At 35.8% G+C, this 16,909-nt stretch overlaps 2 protein-coding genes across 5 annotated transcripts; both read right to left on the reverse strand.

Moving 5' to 3' along the window:
- Positions 1 to 247: 247 nt before the first annotated feature.
- On the reverse strand, positions 248 to 9,549 carry LOC133288210 (chlorophyllide a oxygenase, chloroplastic-like). 4 transcript variants are annotated; one of them, XM_061485924.1, is made up of 9 exons: positions 9,433 to 9,549; positions 8,769 to 8,993; positions 8,426 to 8,530; positions 8,013 to 8,288; positions 7,224 to 7,371; positions 6,841 to 7,025; positions 6,621 to 6,733; positions 5,799 to 6,093; positions 248 to 467 (listed from the first exon to the last, which is right to left on the reverse strand). In XM_061485924.1, the coding sequence occupies exons 1-9, from the start codon at positions 9,505 to 9,507 to the stop codon at positions 285 to 287; spliced, it is 1,605 nt and encodes a 534-aa protein (XP_061341908.1). In that variant the 5' UTR covers positions 9,508 to 9,549; the 3' UTR covers positions 248 to 284. The 4 variants fall into 4 exon arrangements, with proteins under 4 accessions (XP_061341908.1, XP_061341907.1, XP_061341909.1 ...); XM_061485923.1 differs by lacking the exon at positions 248 to 467 and adding an exon at positions 4,880 to 5,374; XM_061485925.1 differs by lacking the exons at positions 248 to 467; positions 9,433 to 9,549 and adding exons at positions 4,882 to 5,374; positions 9,091 to 9,421.
- Positions 9,550 to 11,374: 1,825 nt separating this feature from the next.
- Positions 11,375 to 15,683, reverse strand: LOC133288259 (filament-like plant protein). Its single transcript, XM_061485980.1, is given in 6 exon segments — positions 11,375 to 11,770; positions 11,891 to 12,731; positions 12,768 to 13,464; positions 13,908 to 14,073; positions 14,164 to 14,250; positions 15,573 to 15,683. Coding segments are annotated over 6 exon segments (2,298 nt in total).
- Positions 15,684 to 16,909: the final 1,226 nt, after the last annotated feature.

Genomic DNA, 16,909 nt, shown 5'->3' on the forward strand with positions numbered 1-16,909 from the left:
TGGATTGTGTCAATAAAGAAACCCCTTTAATCAAGGGTGAGATTAAGGCACCAGCTGAAATGGTGAAGAAATCACAGGGGAAAAATGATTTTGATACTGTACACAGATTAAAGACAAAAAAGGGTAGAATCCTATCATTTTAGGAATGGACAATCTCCGATCACTATATAAAAGTTCCCGGATGGCCTCGTAGCAGCAAGGTGGTTCAAGAGTTCTGAGTTAAGGAAAAAAAAATGCTCTTATTGGATCTAAGAAGCATTACTGAGTGGGATAAAAAGAAGTGTTTAATCTGTATTCAATTCTATTTGCTGAAAGGGTAGTTGCTTAGCTCCTCCCTCCAACGCATCTCTCCACAGCCTGTACCTCACTCCAAGCTTGTCATAGGATACTGGGAAATTCCACACATTTTCACCTCTGTTCATCCGCTCTTGCTGCCCAACAACTAGCCGTAGATCCTCGTTTAAAACCTTAACTAAGTGAACACCAACACATCAAATGAGCACGAGTTAAAGATACCATTGGATCAGAAGTTGGGAAAATTCATCTATTAGAGTCATTGACATGCAAACACAAAATATAAGTAAGTTGTTAATCCAAAAAAAAGGGGTAGGAACCCATTTATTTCAATGGAATATAATAGCAATTTAATCAATAATCAAAATTAAAAAAGCTCAAATGATATTGATCTATAGGCAGAGAATTGTGTGAAGACTTATTAGCAGTGTTTTTTGCATCCTCTTTGGGCTTAAATACCCCAAATTTATAAGGATATCTACAATGAAACCTGGTTTATCCTTTTTCACACAATTAATCATGCATTCACGATTTGAAAAACACTCTTACCTGTTCTGCAAAATGCTTCCATAGATATTGCGTTAAAGGTATATGCTTAAGCAAAGGAGCAAAATCCAGTGACATTCTGTATAGCAATCTTGTTTTTTGTTTTGAGGATGGTAAGCAGACATGAAGTTGGTGCAGGTGCGTGGCACACTGATTGGTGCTTTGTCCCTCCAGTTTCCCAGGCTTTGAAATTCCAATGGTTGATAGGACCATGCAAGGGGGTCGAAACTCCATATCAATTTCATAGGGATCCCAGTATCCTTGCAGACCAGATGCAGGTGTCAAAAATTTCACCAAGCTGCATGTTCAAATTCATGCAAAGAAACTAAATGGCCTAGAAATTTATTACCTTTTAATAAAATTAGGAGAAAAAAAAAAAAACTCTAACACAATGTTGCTTATTGCTTGAACGGAAATTTCAATTTACGAAATAATGCTTGTGAAAACTCAAAAGTTCTCAATCTTAGAGCCGGTAAAACGGGTTCGGCTCGGCGGGTCAACTCACCCAACCCGCCAAACAGGACGGGTCGGGCTGAGATTTTCAACCCATCTCAAAAGCGGGACAGACTCATTTTTTGACGGGTTGATGGTGGGCATAAGCGAGGCGGGTAAGTGTAAAATAGGCTCGGGTTGGCGAGCTGAGTTTTTCAGCCCACTTTAAAGAGCTGAGCGGGACGAGCTGACTCATTTTTTGGCAGATTGATGACGGGGTGGAGTGGGGTGGGGCGGGACGGGCCGCCCACTTTGCCACCTCTAATATCATGTCATAATTATTTTATCTATATTAAATTTTATCAAAACTCTCACACAATTATAACTTTTTAATAAATAAATAAAAAACCATTGAATCCCTTTTTTGGTCTTTTCGATGTATACTTTTTGTTACCGTTGTAGAAAAAATCGAACCCTTTTAATAAGCCCATTGTTAGCAAGCAACAACTTCCAAATCAGCAACTAATTATCATGTGGCGCTTTCTAAGCCATGTGCAAACTCACGACTACGGTGATTGTACGCAACCTTTTCTACATCATCCTTGTCTACACCAGTTTTTGTGAAGAATTTCTACATATTCGAGATTTCTTATTGACAGACTCAGACATCACGCGAGCAGTTACGAAAACAACATCATCTCATCCACATTCATAATCTTATTGACAGACTCCATAATGACATTTTATAGTTCATATACATTAAAACAAACAAAAATACAAAACAAAAACAGAACAAGCAAAATCATGAGTATTTGCCTGAATAGAAACATATTCTGTACAATTCATCTGTTATTTGGCGAATAACAAGCTTTTCGTAATTTTCTTATCATAAAGAAGGGGTCCACTTTTTTTTACGCTCTGCAGTACACTGAATTTGTGGCCCGCCTGACAGTGTAAAACACTTACATAGTTACATCACATTCATTGCATTTAAGAAACAGATCATGGAAAGAAGAATAGTTCTTTTTGTTGGTCAAGATGAATTCAAGAGGGGTTGACTTTAGTTTATTGAAAATTTTGCAATTTAAAAAACCTAAACCCTAAAATAAAGAATAAAGAGAAGAAGTAACACAGGAAAACCTTCAACAGGAGGAACAAAACCCACGATCCAATTAAATTTGATTACAATAAAGTTGTTTGAAAACTTAATCAACATATGTAACTTGACAACGACACAAAGGACAAAAATGGGATTGATGAGCGATACAATGCTGAAGCCATTCGGTAATACAATCTTCATGAAAAACATGCGAGCATTTGGTGCGGACAAGCTTTGAATTTGATCCATCGCCCAGCTTCTCCAAACAAATAGAACATGTATCATCCAAATTATAAGAAGCATCTTGATTGAATCTGACTTTTTCCAAGGAATTCACAAGGGTTGATATAAACATGCTCCGGTGATCAATAGTATGTTCATAATATTCCTCACTAAGGCCGTTGGCTGTGCAAACTATCACATCCATATGCAATATGTCAAGTCCTTCAATGTTGTCGCTCATCATATCTCTTGCGTGTCGACCTACAAGAGGTAGAATTGAATCCAGGGACACGGAAGATAGAGGAACCGAGAAAAAAGCGTCATGCAAATACGCCATAATAGGACTGTCAGGATCCATGATTTCGAATACATCGCATTCACATAAGATATCCCATGGAATCAAATAGGACTCGTGGAATGAGGTTGTGGTGGGTATTTCATGGTTTGGTGAGGAATAAATTGCGTTTCCGCATTGAAAATTAATACGGAAATATTGGCCTGAAGGAAAGTTTTCTGGAATAACTTGTTGAAAGGATTGAACAATATGGAATTGATTAGAGGACTCCATGAATCGAAGATGTAAAAACTAAGTGCTTTTACTCCCTGAACAAGAAATAAATTGTGAACGTTTACTTAAAACTGTGCTGTTTTTATATAGTTTTTATATAGCAAAATCTTCAAGATTCAGATCGGTCTAGATAGATTTAAAAATAAGATAATTCTACTCTCAGTGAGATCGATAAGCAAAAAATGAAGAAGAAGTAACTAATTAATGGCAATTTGTATAAATATGTTTTAAAGATAATCTTTTAAATTTTTATTATAAATGATCTCTTAAAATTTTATTTTATCTTCAGATAAATATGTTCCGTTGTTTATACACCAAATCCAAGAGATTATAGCCTATATCTTTGAGTAGAGTTAAGAGCAATAAATGCGGCATGTGGTTAAATACAGTTAGTAATTTAGATGATATTTAGGGATAGCAAAAATTACATTATATCCCCACAAAATCTTTGTCCACCGATTTACAAGATAATGCTTCTTGATAGTATATATATATATGGTTAGTGTGTATCTGTTATATAGTTAGAGTATCTGTTAGTTTCTATTACAAACTGTAACTAATTCAATATCCACGTCCAGTATAGATGTATCACTGTAAATATATGTATATACACTCTAATCAAGATTCATTTTCAATACGCAAGTGCGGTGGCTCAGTTGATAGTATAGGGACTGAGTGGTGGGAGAGGACCTCAGTTCAAATCCCACCAACACCAGTTGGGGAGGGACATAAGTATTGTAATCTTTGGACTCACACCTGAACTCTGGATTAGTCCTATAGACGACTCAAAGAATCGAACCCACGAAGATATCAGGAGGTTCTGATTCACCTGAGGTAATTAGGATCAGTTTCAAAAAAAAAAAACAAAGATTCATTTTCAATAATACAAGATTTCCAGTTTCTTTTCTTCTGATACCTTTCACTTCTGAGTTGTCAAAAATAAAATGCCAGATAAAGAGCTTAAAGTATCACGCTTAAAACAACCTCAATATAGAGAAAAAGAAGAATAGAATAGCGGTGAAAGAAAGGGTGAAAACACGAGCCATGTTCTTCTTTGTGGGAAGGTCAGAGCAACAGGTGTGGCAGATGGTGAAATCAGGTGTGGCCAGGTGCATCAATTGTGGTTCGCTCACAGATATGGTGGAGTACGATGAGGTTCTCAAGCTCTTCTTCTTTCTCTGATAAAGGTTTTGAGGTGCATCAATTGTGGTTCGCGCATAGATATGGTGGAGTACGATAAGGTTCTCAAGCTCTTCTTCGTTCTCTGATAAAGGTTTTGATTGGTGTTTGTTAAAAATAGATGTACCTGTTCGTATCAGAGGGGTTTTAAGATAAAAAAAAAATGCAATCGTTGTGATTATTTTGGGGGGTTTTGTACCTCAATTTTTCTTGTTGAAATAGAAAATATTTGGGAACTTATATTTGAATGAATTATGCATTTGTTCATGTGAATTTTGTGTCTTTACTTATAATTCTATTCTAGAATTTGCGACCTAAAATTAGGGGTTAAGGGGTGTTATATATGCCAAATGTTACGTTGAATTCTCAGATGTGGAAAATTGTTTTGTACTGTGGACCAATTTGGTAATATCTAGCTATGAGAAGCCACTATGATTGTAACTTGTAAGTTTCATGATGGCTCATTCAGTATTAACATAATTCAGAAAAATAAAATAAAATTGTAACCCAAACTAGTCAGGAATTCTGAAGTAACATTGGATTGTGTCAATAAAGAAACGCCTTTAATCAAGGGTGAGGTTAAGGCACCAGCTGAAATGGTGAATTTATCACACGGGAAAAATGACTTTGATACTGTACACAGAAAGTTAAAGACAAAAAAAGGGTAGAATCCTATCATTTTACAAAGGGGCAATCTCTGTTTCACTATATAAGAGTTCCCGGATGGCCTCGTAGCAGCTAATCTGGTAACCGGTCCTTGTAATGCAAGGTGGTCCAAGAGTTCTGAGTTAAGAAAAAATATGCTCTTATTGGATCTAAGAAGCATTACTGAGTGGGATAAAAAGCAGTGTTCAATCTGTATTCAATTCTATTTGCTGAAAGGGTAGTTGCTTAGCTCCTCCCTCCAATGCATCTCTCCACAGCCTGTACCTCACTCCAAGCTTGTCATAGGATACTGGGAAATTCCACACATTTTCACCTCTGTTCATCCGCTCTTGCTGCCCAAGCACTAGCCGTAGATCCTCGTTTAAAACCTTTAGTAAGTGAAGACCAACACATCAATGAGCACAAGTTAAAGATAACATTGGATCAGAAGTTGGGAAAATTCATCTATAAGAGTCATTGACATGCAAACACAAAATATAAGTAAGGTGTTAATCCAAAACAATGGGGGGTAGGAACCCATTTATTTCAATGGAATATAATAGCAATTTAATCAATAATCAAATTTAAAAAACTCAAATCATATTGATCTATAGGCAGAGAATTATGTGTCAGATTTTTAAAGACTTAATACCAGTGTTTTTGTCATCCTCTTCAGGCTTAAATACCCCAAATTTATAACTATATCTACAATGAAACCAGGTTTATCCTTTTGAGGCATTGACTTCTCTTTCCTTTTGTTTCCTCCCTCTCACACAATTAATTATGCATTCACAATTTGAAAAACACTCTTACCTGTTCTGCAAAATGCTTCCATAGATATTGCATAAAAGGTATATGCTTAAGCAAAGGAGCAAAATCCAGTGACATTCTGTATAGCAATCTTGTTTTTTGTTTTGAAGATGGTAAGCAGACATGAAGTTGGTGCAGGTGCGTTGCACACTGATTGGTGCTTTGTCCCTCCAATTTCCCAGGTTTTGAAATTCCAATGGTTGATAGAACCATGCAAGGGGGTCGAAACTCCATATCAATTGGATAGGGATCCCAGTATCCTTGCAGACCAGATGAAGGTGTCAAAAATTTCACCAAGCTGCATGTTCAAATTCATGCAAAGAGAATAAGCGGCCTAGAAATTTATTATTTCATAAAATAGAGCATAGACTTCTAAACAAAAAAACTGAAATATTCCTTTCATGCACAATTTGAATATGAAAGCATGACACTTATATTATGATATTGGGACAATGAACCTCGAAAAATTATCACTCCAATGCATTTACCATAAAATTGTTTAAAAAAAAAAAAAACCTTCTAAGAGTGCACTGTTATAACAGATTGACTATATTATTAACCCATTGAGTCCTCTGCATGACAAAATTCAAATTCTTCATTACTCATATTCCTTTTTGTCTTTCCCTTGATTGAGGAGTGTTTTCTAGAAGCCAAAAAATTCAAGTGAAATTGGAGGTAGAGGGAATAAGTTTTGGATCAATTTCAAATGAGCTGAACCCAAACATTCCCAAAAGACATTTTGTTCCCCTCATCACCGGAATTATGCAATGTTTACTTCTTTTGAACCACTATTGCTTTCAGTTTAATGGTATAAACCAAACCAACCTGGGAACACTCCATCCCTTAGCGAAAGTTGAAGTGTGAGTAAAAGGGGCATGTGCAAGATCCAAAAGGTTGTCCAAAAGTAACCCATGTTCAATTGGAAGTTCCATGACAATCTGTCACATGTGAAGAGACAACAAGTAAGTATCAATCATAAAATTGTTATTCTTTCTTCTTGCATCGCACACAATACCTATTGGGACAGATTACATTCGTAACATACCTCAGCATGGATTTCGAATCCAGAAGGAGGTAGTAAAGATGGAAGTGTGGCTTTTGGGGGCTCATTGCCAGGCCAAATCCAGATCATACCCTCTTTCTCAAAACATGGAACTGACTTTATCTTCACATTTAGCAATCGAGTAGATGGCATTTTCTCACATTTTCCATCAGTGGTATATTCCCAACCTGATATCCAACCATTAAGTAATTTTAGATTCTGTCAGTTTCATTGTACATAAACCTGGGGGTTGTGTCATGTGATGTTACACATACATTATGTACAAGTGCATATAACTCATTTCTAGGATATAATCATGTTACTGAAGCATAATTGTCCCGAGGAAACAGCATCGAGTTTCATCATTTGTTCCAGTGAGTACTAACCATGGTAGGGGCATTGGATACGACCCTCATTTACAGAACCAAGGTGCAGAGGACATGCTCTGTGTGCACAGGTATTCTGGACACATCCAGGTTTCCCATCTTCCCCTCTAAAGATAACCCACGGTTCCTCAAAACATTCTATTGGGATCTGAAATAGAAAATGAGTAACACACTTATGAGAATTCACATTCAAAGTAGAGTAACTTCTGTAAAACCATAACTTTCTAGAGGACTGCTCCTTATCAGACATGGCACCCACTAACCCCAAAGAAAATAATAAAGGAGGAAAAAGAAAAGGAAAAATAGAGAAACTAAAAAATAAAAAGTGAAAACATTTTCATTTGCAACAAGTCAAATGTACTACAAAATGGCATTTTAGTACCCTCACACAAATGCCACCTGGGCATAAAAGAAGCAATATCAATCAAAATATATTTTCAAATGCTCATCTATTTTACTCTGTTAATTGATGAAAGACAATGTTCTAATATCATATCATAATGGTTTCCAGTTGATTTGTATTAACTGAAATAGATGACACAAATATTCTAAGTATATGATATAAAAAATAAAGGGGGCGAACCGGAGTAGTGGTAAAACTGTTCCTTAATGACTGAAAGGTCATGGATTCGAATTCAGGAAACAGCCTCTTTGCAATGCAAGGGTAAGACTGCGTACAAGGATTTTCTTCACCCCACACTCGCTAGTCAAGTTTAACGGGGAGTGGTTTCAATGGTTTCGGTTTCATATGATATTAAAAATAAAATAAAAAAACAGATTTTGACTTACCATGGTATCATCGTTTAGGTCATTAGAGAAAGCAACAGGATACCAAAAATTCTTCAAGTGCGGATGGTATGACTGAACTGGACCTGATACATTCAAGGTTTTTCGTGGCCGCTTTCTCTTTTCAGTATTTACAGAATTAGCAGAAGTACTAGGAGACAAGGATGTCTGAGCAACTTCAGCTGTGCTTCTGTCTTGCAACAGCCTATCATTTACCAATTCTTCCATGTAAGCTAGTTTATCTAAAGCAGTGGAAACCCTTGCTTCAGATATATGGACCTGTTGTTATTCATCACATTACAAAAATACAGTGACTGATTAATGACTAATGGAAAATTTTCTGCCAAGTTAGACGAACCAAAGACATCTCAGTTCCAAGTTGTTTTAACTAGTCTGCTGCTGCTAATATTCTATACCTGTCTGTGTGCTTCTGTTAATTCTCCCTGCAACTCAGCTAGCTCCTTTTTCATGGTGCCAATTGACTTAAATTCACGAGCTAGAGGATTAAGAACTTCAACCACCTACACCCATGTTTTATGGAGGTATAAATCAACACATGGTGGGATGCACATAGCTCATTAAGTGAAAAAGGGAATAGTCAAACAAAACCTATAGTGTAATGACATTCTAATCTGATCCAATGGCCAAGTTTATAAATGTCCAAAATTCATAAAGACAGAACATCAACAATCACCATAATCCATTCAAGCATCAAATTTGAATCCAAAATATATAACAAAAACTGAAATAAGTGGAAACCTTTTCATGGAGGAGCATGATGGTAAGCACATCTTGCCGAGCTCGCCAATCACAGTACTGAATATCATACCTAGCCACTTCTACGGCTTGATATACATCCAAAAACTTCCCTTTATACTGTGGGACTTTAGATCTTGGATCCTCTACATCAAAGAGCGCACCCCATGCATTTTTCTTCTCTACTTCTCCAAATACAGCAAACACTCCAAATCTACCTTTCAAATCCTGAAATTTGACATGACCAAAAAAATGTTAAGTTAAATGTAGACCCCTATGAAGGAGAAACTTGCTACATTAACTGCGCATAAATGTAAATTAATACCATGCATTATGATGCAAACCACAGCTGAGCTAAAAGCTAAATAAATCCACCATGCCAAATTTTCATCTTGAACTCAATTGCATGCCCAAAAAAGAACATAGAAGAAAGAAAGAAAAAATCAAAATTTTTGTAAAGTATATTATATTAGGATCAACAAATTTTCCTCTATGTCTAGAACTTAACCTGTAAAACAAATGAAAGCACATACACCCTCAACACAATTACCAAGTAACTTAATGTCATTAGAATTCAGTTTCACCTTAAAAAATAAGTACACAACAAAGGCACAAAACTCACTGACAGAACAAAGAGAAAAGAGAAAAAAAAAAAAAAAAGGGTTACCCTTTTGGTGTCAAGCTTGGTTGCTCTACAAAAGATTGGTAGAGTAAGAGCTGAAGCAGTGGCTATGGCGTTCATGGCGGTGCAAAGGTGAGTATTGTCTGAAGAGAGGAGAGGAGAGGAGAAGAGAAGAGAAAGAGAAAGAGAAACGTAAGCAAACATTAACGAATGAGATTTAATATGAGGATTTTTGTTGATAAGAGGTTGGTGTTTCGCGCGATCTCCGTTTGCCTACTGAGGGACGCCACGTGGATACCTGTGTTTCACACGTGGCATCTATTTCTTCCACATGCTCTTTTAGGGCTGTTAGAGTATGTTGCAACTGTGGGGCCCTGACACCTTGCCAGCTCGGATTGGGAAGATAAAGATATCTTCTCCGAGTTGTGTCTTGTGTCATTTTGTGGGATTTTGATTTTTGAAAAAGCTATGGGCATTAATTGGCCGTTCATATTTGTGTGAATGAAAATCAAAAGAACCCATGGAAAAGTCAAGGGTTCAAACGTGCTGCCAAGCCAAGCGCAATTTTGTTTTTGTTCTTTTTTCATTGTGGGATTTGCTATTTGTGATTTTCCATGGGCAGGAAAAAATGATTTTTCCATTAAGTATTCTGCGCACACTTAAATTTTATAAAGGGTAAAGTGTGTATTATTTTAAAGGATGTAAAATTGTGTCATTTTAAGTGAGAGAAAGAAATAAATCATACTTGTTTTTCCCTTGAGAGTAGACAATAAAAAATGTGTAAGCTCCATCTTTTTTGTGAAAGTAAAATTACATAAATTATATCATTTAAAGGACAAACACTTTTCTTTTTTATAAAATCGTAAATTTTTATTTTTTTCATCCGCGTTATAAAATTGTAAATTAAGTTAATTAAATTTGTGGCACTATATGTGCATAAAATGTAGCGTGTAGTCTAATGTGATCCACATGCGTAGTAAGGTCCCACCGGGAGTCGAACCCAGGTCGCTGGATTCAAAGTCCAGAGTGCTACCCACTACACCATGTAAATATTTATTTTTTATTTAACTTTCATTCCTGTAAATCCTAAACCCTCAGCAATTCAAAAGAAAAAATGTTTGACAAGTAAAATTACTTTTTTTTATTTAATATATAAATTAAAAATAATTCTCGCATTTTTTTTATTATAATTTCTGTTTCTCTTATCATAAAACACAGTATCTTTTATTGAGACAATTTTAGTTGATATTATTTTTATTGTTTATAATACAATTGAATGAAATGGAACTAATGGAATGGAATGTATTCTGTTTTATTCTATTTGTATTTTTTTTTTTTCTATTTAGGAGATATAAAATGGAACTACTCTGTATAATAATTCAGTTATTAAAATGCATCAACATTTATCTTCTGTAAATTTTTATTTGCAACAAATATTTGGCAATATAAGTTTTAACTTATGAAAAGCTCATATGGAGATTTTGTATAGATCTCTGTTATAAGAAATGAAATTATTGGTGGATGATATGTATGAGAAACTTCATCCATCAAGCCAAAAACCGTAAGTATTTTGCATCCACTTCATCAGTATATTTAACACTATTGTCAAGTTTATGCCATTCCAAACAAGTTTTATTTTATTTTTTAAGTTTTACCAAAGAGCATGATCAACTTTTGTTTCAATTGATAAATAATTATACCTTGATATTTTAGAAAAATTCTATACGTATATGCTCTAACATATAGTTATGATAATGAATTAGCAACAAAATATTCATCATATAAATATGGAAGCCCGTACTTCTGTTCTAGTTGTTTAGGTTTAGGGAGATCTATCAGCAACAGAAACCCTACATAAGATTCTAAAAAATGATATAATTGATGACAATTGAGTATGGTTAAGTCTTTTCTTTGAATGACAACACCAATCTGTTTTGTAACTCGAGAAAAGAATGACTTCCATTGTAGTTAATTCACTATATCCTCACTAAATTTCTAGCCGAATCCCACTCTTTGTCCGAGAGAAAAATTTGGCAAAGCCATTTCGACTCTTCTCAGAACTGACATGATTTGGCAAGGCTGTTGATGAAGTTGATGAAGATGATGAAGGTGGTGTGCTTTCCTCATTTTTGTTTAAGGATGGATCAGAGCTGCCATCAGGCAACCTTGAAGAAATGGAATCTCTTTTAGGTGAAAATGTGTCATTTGAATGCAACTTCCACATCTCTCCACTAGCTTCAGCAATGAGTGATGGAGTTGCAGGAATGCTAGCAGTGTCAATAAGGAAATCTTCAAGTGTAGCCAGGGATTTTAACTGATTCCCCAAAGATGCTATTGTTTTCTGGCACTCGGCAAGCTTTCTCGCAGCTAGTGCTAGGTCCTCCTGCATGGAAAAGATCACATTCATTTCAAGAGTTTGGTAGAAAGTATATGACTAATTCCTTCCTATTTTGAACATGAGATCAATGATAGAACATTAATATAGCTGTCAATGATGACCAACCTGTTTAATCTTCTTTTCTCCATATGAGCTAGCTGTTGACCTGAGTATCTCTTCCTCCAATTCCTTACACTTCATTGCAATTTCCTCTGACATAGCCCTCTCCTTATCAACCTCTGCTTCTAATGAGCTAGCCTTTGCAGATTTGCTTTCTAGCTCTTCCTCCAGTTCCTTACACTTCATTGCAATTTCTTCTGATATAGCCCTCTCCTTATCAACCTCTGCCTCTAGTAAGTCAACCTTTGCAGATTTGCTTTCTAGCTCTTCCTCCAGTTCCTTACACTTCAATGCAATTTCATCTGAGACAACCCTCTCCTTATCAACCTCTGCTTCTATTAAGTCAACCTTTGCAGATTTGCATTCTACCTCTTTCTCCAGATCCTTACACTTCATTGCAACTTCATCTGACATAGCCCTCTCATTTTGAACCTCTGCTTCTAATAAGTCAACCTTCACAGATAATGTTTGAGCCTCTGCCTCCATGCTCATTAGGCAATTTTCTGTCATTTGCTTTGATTTGTAGGCATTTTCTAGCTCTCTTTGAAACTCCTCCAATTTCTTTTCTGCCTGCCTCAACTGAAGTTGTGTCTCCTCAATACACTCTTCACTTTTCATCAAAGCTATCTCTAGTTCAGCTTTATCTGCTTCCACCTTCTCTAACTTCTCTTTTAGTTCATCCATTTGCTGATTCATGATCTCAAACTCAGCTCTAAGAGAGCTTTCTTTGTTAATGCATTTATTGGCAACAACTGACTCCTGAACAAAGGTTTCGTTCTTAGTCTCAGGTAATGCAACAAGTCGTTCCATTTCAAGAAAATCATCCATTAGATCAATTTTAACAGAACTGGATGGAGTTTGTCTGCACTTTTCATTCTTGAACTGATCAAGCTCAGAAATTAGTGCTGATGCCCATGAGTCAGAACAACTTGGTTCACACTTGTTTGGTTCTGAGCCACTCATTTTGTAGGTGTCAATTTCCACTGCAGTAAGCCGCTCCCCACTGTCTGATTGACTATCTGTGAGAGATTCAATACAAAATGAGGATGAAGCAATGGATTTATGATCATTAACTAAGGAAGCTCTAGAAGCCATGCTCTTCAGTCTCCGGCACTCAGCCTCGAGCTTGGCTACTTTCATAATGCTTTCTAAATGTTGCTTACTAGCTGTCTCAGCAGCTTGAGTGCATAATTCCCTCTCAATCGTCCTGATTTCCAGCTCTTCTGATTGAGCCACGATCTCATGCCTGAGAGCCATGTTCTCTTTCTCCAAAGATTCAACCTTTTGACACAAATCTAGATCAATAGAAGATCTGGCATTATAAGCATCTAATTTGTTCTGGAGCTCAATGATCCTGCTTTCAAGTTTAATTCTGGCTGATTCCAATTCATGAGTCCTATTTGCTACAGCATCAAGGATATTCTCTTCCTGCTCTTCTCTTGTCTGTCTGAGTTGCCTAACACACTCCTTAAGTGCACCATCTAGATGGGTCACTCGATCTTCCAGAGCTGAATTCCTAAGTGTGACCGTATCAAGTTGCTTCTTTAAAACTGCCACTTCATTTTCAGCCTTTTCCCAGCCTATGTTAATGAAAATGGAACAATTAAGATATAATCTAAACAAGGGAGAAGAGAAGGAAACAAAAATATACCCGGGAATCATACAAGGAGATAATTATTATGCAAGTGTGTGTTAGCATGTAAGTGTTCTTATAGATCACACATGAGTCTCTTAATCTAATATATTATTGACATAATTCGGATTCAATTTGACTTTTAATTTCTATGAACCCTACCTAAATGGCTAAATCCTAGTCCTCCTTTATGAGGAGGAAATTACTGTGTAGTTTGTTTGTTCAACAATCTGCTGCTGAATTATTTTGTAGACACAAGTCAAACAATATCAATGCATATCCACGATAGGATGGAATGGTAATCAAGCAATAAAGTATAATTATTGATTATTTCGAAAATTACAGAAGGCAACAGAGGAATGTACGTATGGTTAACAACATTAGTTGTACCTGCAATGGCTTCTTCAGCGACTTTGGCATGCTGCTTAACCAAGTCTTCTTTGGCAATACCATTCACAAGTGCAGCAGATAGCTTCTCCGACATATTCCTCAACCCATCATTTAAATCTCCTTCTTTTACATTTTTTATATTTTCATTTTCTCCATTTTCATCTTTCTTTAATGAACCATTATCTATGATGCAAGTAGTAGGTACAGGTTTTGAGGTGACTTCTTCAGGCAATTGCGCATCGATAAATGAACTAACATTAACATCTTCAGCATGTGTCGCAGCTTTTGAGGTGACATCAGGTGACTGATTGCTTCCATTAGGAGATTCCTCCAATGCCTATTGCTTTCACAGGTTTAAAGACAAAAAAATACTAGATTATCAGAAAAAGAAGGATAAGAATTGATGGGGAACTTTATTCTGTTTGTGTAATGTAGCAATTTGGCCATTACATGCGGAAACAATCAGGATGAAAAAAAAAAAAAAAAAACCAGGAGGAGAAAGGCATAAAAGATACGATATCTATGGTTGACTTAGACTAATATGAAATGTCTGGCACAGAAGTTGTTAAAATACATTCTCGAATTTACGGATCTGGATCCTCTAATGTAAAGAATCACATGATCATATAATGTGGAAAATACAAAGGTAGATCAATGGTAATAAAGGAGAAGAGAGAAAATATATTAATATAGGTAGTTACAAAATCATAACCGTTGATTTATCTTTGTATGGTTGTGATCTTCTCACATGACCATGTCATATTTTTCACGTTAGAGGATTCATTTCCCGAATTTACTCAGCATCGGCCACAATGGATCCATTTTCAGAAAAGGTACTAAATACAGGCTGTACAAAATGAGAAAATATCAAATATGTACGCATGGCTACATCAATCTTGATTAATCAATGAGCTATGTCTTCGGGTCTTTTATTGGACAATTTATGCCAAAACAGAAATAGAATTTTATCTTCTTTTTTCACATGTTAGACAGACCAGGAGAAGGGCAAACGCCCTTTAAGCAAAATCTTTCGTTATTATCATTTCACCCTCGTTAAATTAAAAACTTCTGCCTCAACAAGTCTATGGAGAATAATTAGTTGTGAAACCTGGCTTAATTGAAAGAACTTAATAATTCAAGACAACTCTTTCGGTCTTTTATATTACTCATTTTCCAGAAAGGTTACTGATATTACAAGATTCAAAATAAAGCATATGTAGCAAATCATTATGTAATATGATTATGAGCATAATTTCATGTGTATATTTAACTCGCATTAGGACATCAAATTACAGAAAACATGAAAGAAGGAAAAGGCACAACCAGGGAAAACAATCTTAGCGTTCCAGCAAGGTTTTGCAAAATGCAATGTGGCCGCAACATTTTGGTTGTGGTGGTCGCAACCACATCAGGCCATAATTAGCCTGCATCAGCCACAACGCAACCGCGACCACAACAGCAATTTAAAACCCTGCTTCCCGGTAAGTGAATGATTAAATTCATCCACTAATAAGGAATCTCATGTTTACAATACAAGAAAGGAGTCAAATTATAATTCAAATCAAAAGGACTCCAAATATTTTAAGAAGGAACCAAATACTAAACAAGTCTTAGATTAGTGTAACCTGTTTTGCTACTGATTAAGGATTGTTTATCGTACGGTACCTGTTCATCTGAGTACCTCTCAGAATGAGACGACACAGATCCTGAACTTTCAGTTTCACCAGGGCTCTTCTCAGAAGACTTCCGCTTCCATAACCATTTCTTCTTATCCATCATCGGGTCTTAACAATCTAACATTAGCTTGAATACTACAGGGCATTCATCTGCAGAGATTAGTACCCAAAATGTTTAGAAGCTCAGTCAAAACCAACCACAATATCATATTCAAAATGCTCAATATCGTAATGAAGAGAAAACATGAACAAGGTGTAGCCAAATCTTCATCTTGTTACAGAACAGATACTTCAAACCTACATGCCCTAGCCTTCAGAAAGCAGAAACACACATCCTCTTCAACAATCTCAGTGGTCCAAAAAATAAAAAAAAAAAAAAAAATTATGGCTTCGCTTATAATCAATCTCAAACCCACAATAAACACAAAAAAGTATACGAATAAAAACATGGACTTTAATTAAACCAGATGTTAAATGGAAAAGAAGAAATATTTTAGCTCCATTATCATGAGCCAAATCCCACACAGTTCTTGGAACATCATTGAGAACCTATGTTCCTCCACAGAATTGAAATTTAAAATCCAATAGCTACATAAAATCTTGCTGCAACATTTACTGACCCAGGGTAATGAAACAGTAGCGGGTTGCAGAGAAGGGGTTAAAAAATAGAGAAAAGACCGAAGCATATTACCGAGTAACCAAATGAAAAGATCCTAAAATATGAGTTACCCATTTCAGCCATTGAACTGAAAATGCCTTAAACATTCTCAAAAATCAAATGTACCTTAAAAAAAAAATTAGTTCTTTAACGGCATAACTAGTATCTATGAACAGTTAAACAGAGAACAGAGAGTAAGAAAAAGAAGGAGGATAGATCAAATACCTTTGACTAGAGAAGCGAACTCAACCAAACCAAACCAAACTAAAGAAAAAGCTGGAAGCAAACAATAAATGGAAGCAAAGGATAGGCTCAGAGTACAGACTAGAGATTTAAGTGTGTGTAGAAGAAAAGGAAACAAAAGTAATAAATAAAATAATTATAATAATAAAATGGGAAGGCAAAAAGTTTGTAGAATGTCAGTAACACTGAGAATTCACATAGCAACTGTTATGTAACAAATGTAGCAGATAATGGATTGTATTGGTTAAAGCCAGGGCAGGGGTTGTTTTTATTTTTATTTTTTGTTTGCTTGCCTTTTACATTTATTTTTAAATATTTAAAAAAAGAGAGGGCCATGTGAGATTGTAGATGTGTCAGAGTTGTGAAATTCAAAGGTGTTTGTGTGAGTGGGGTGTGTGGCCACTAACACTTTTCATCTTTTCACG

This window comes from Gastrolobium bilobum, unplaced genomic scaffold, assembly GCF_033153095.1.
Source record: "Gastrolobium bilobum isolate Gb01-03AN ecotype WA unplaced genomic scaffold, APGP_CSIRO_Gbil_v1 utg776, whole genome shotgun sequence".
NCBI classification, from domain to species: domain Eukaryota; kingdom Viridiplantae; phylum Streptophyta; class Magnoliopsida; order Fabales; family Fabaceae; genus Gastrolobium; species Gastrolobium bilobum.

Coding starts and splice junctions, on each gene's coding strand:
- LOC133288210 (XM_061485924.1), bottom strand. CDS start 9,507: ATGAACGCCATAGCCACTGCTTCAGCTCTTACTCTACCAATCTTTTGT. Junction 8,289..8,425: donor TAACAGAAGCACACAGACAG/GTATAGAATATT, acceptor GAATAACAACAG/GTCCATATATCTGAAGCAAG. Junction 6,094..6,620: donor AAGGGATGGAGTGTTCCCAG/GTTGGTTTGGTT, acceptor TTGAACATGCAG/CTTGGTGAAATTTTTGACAC.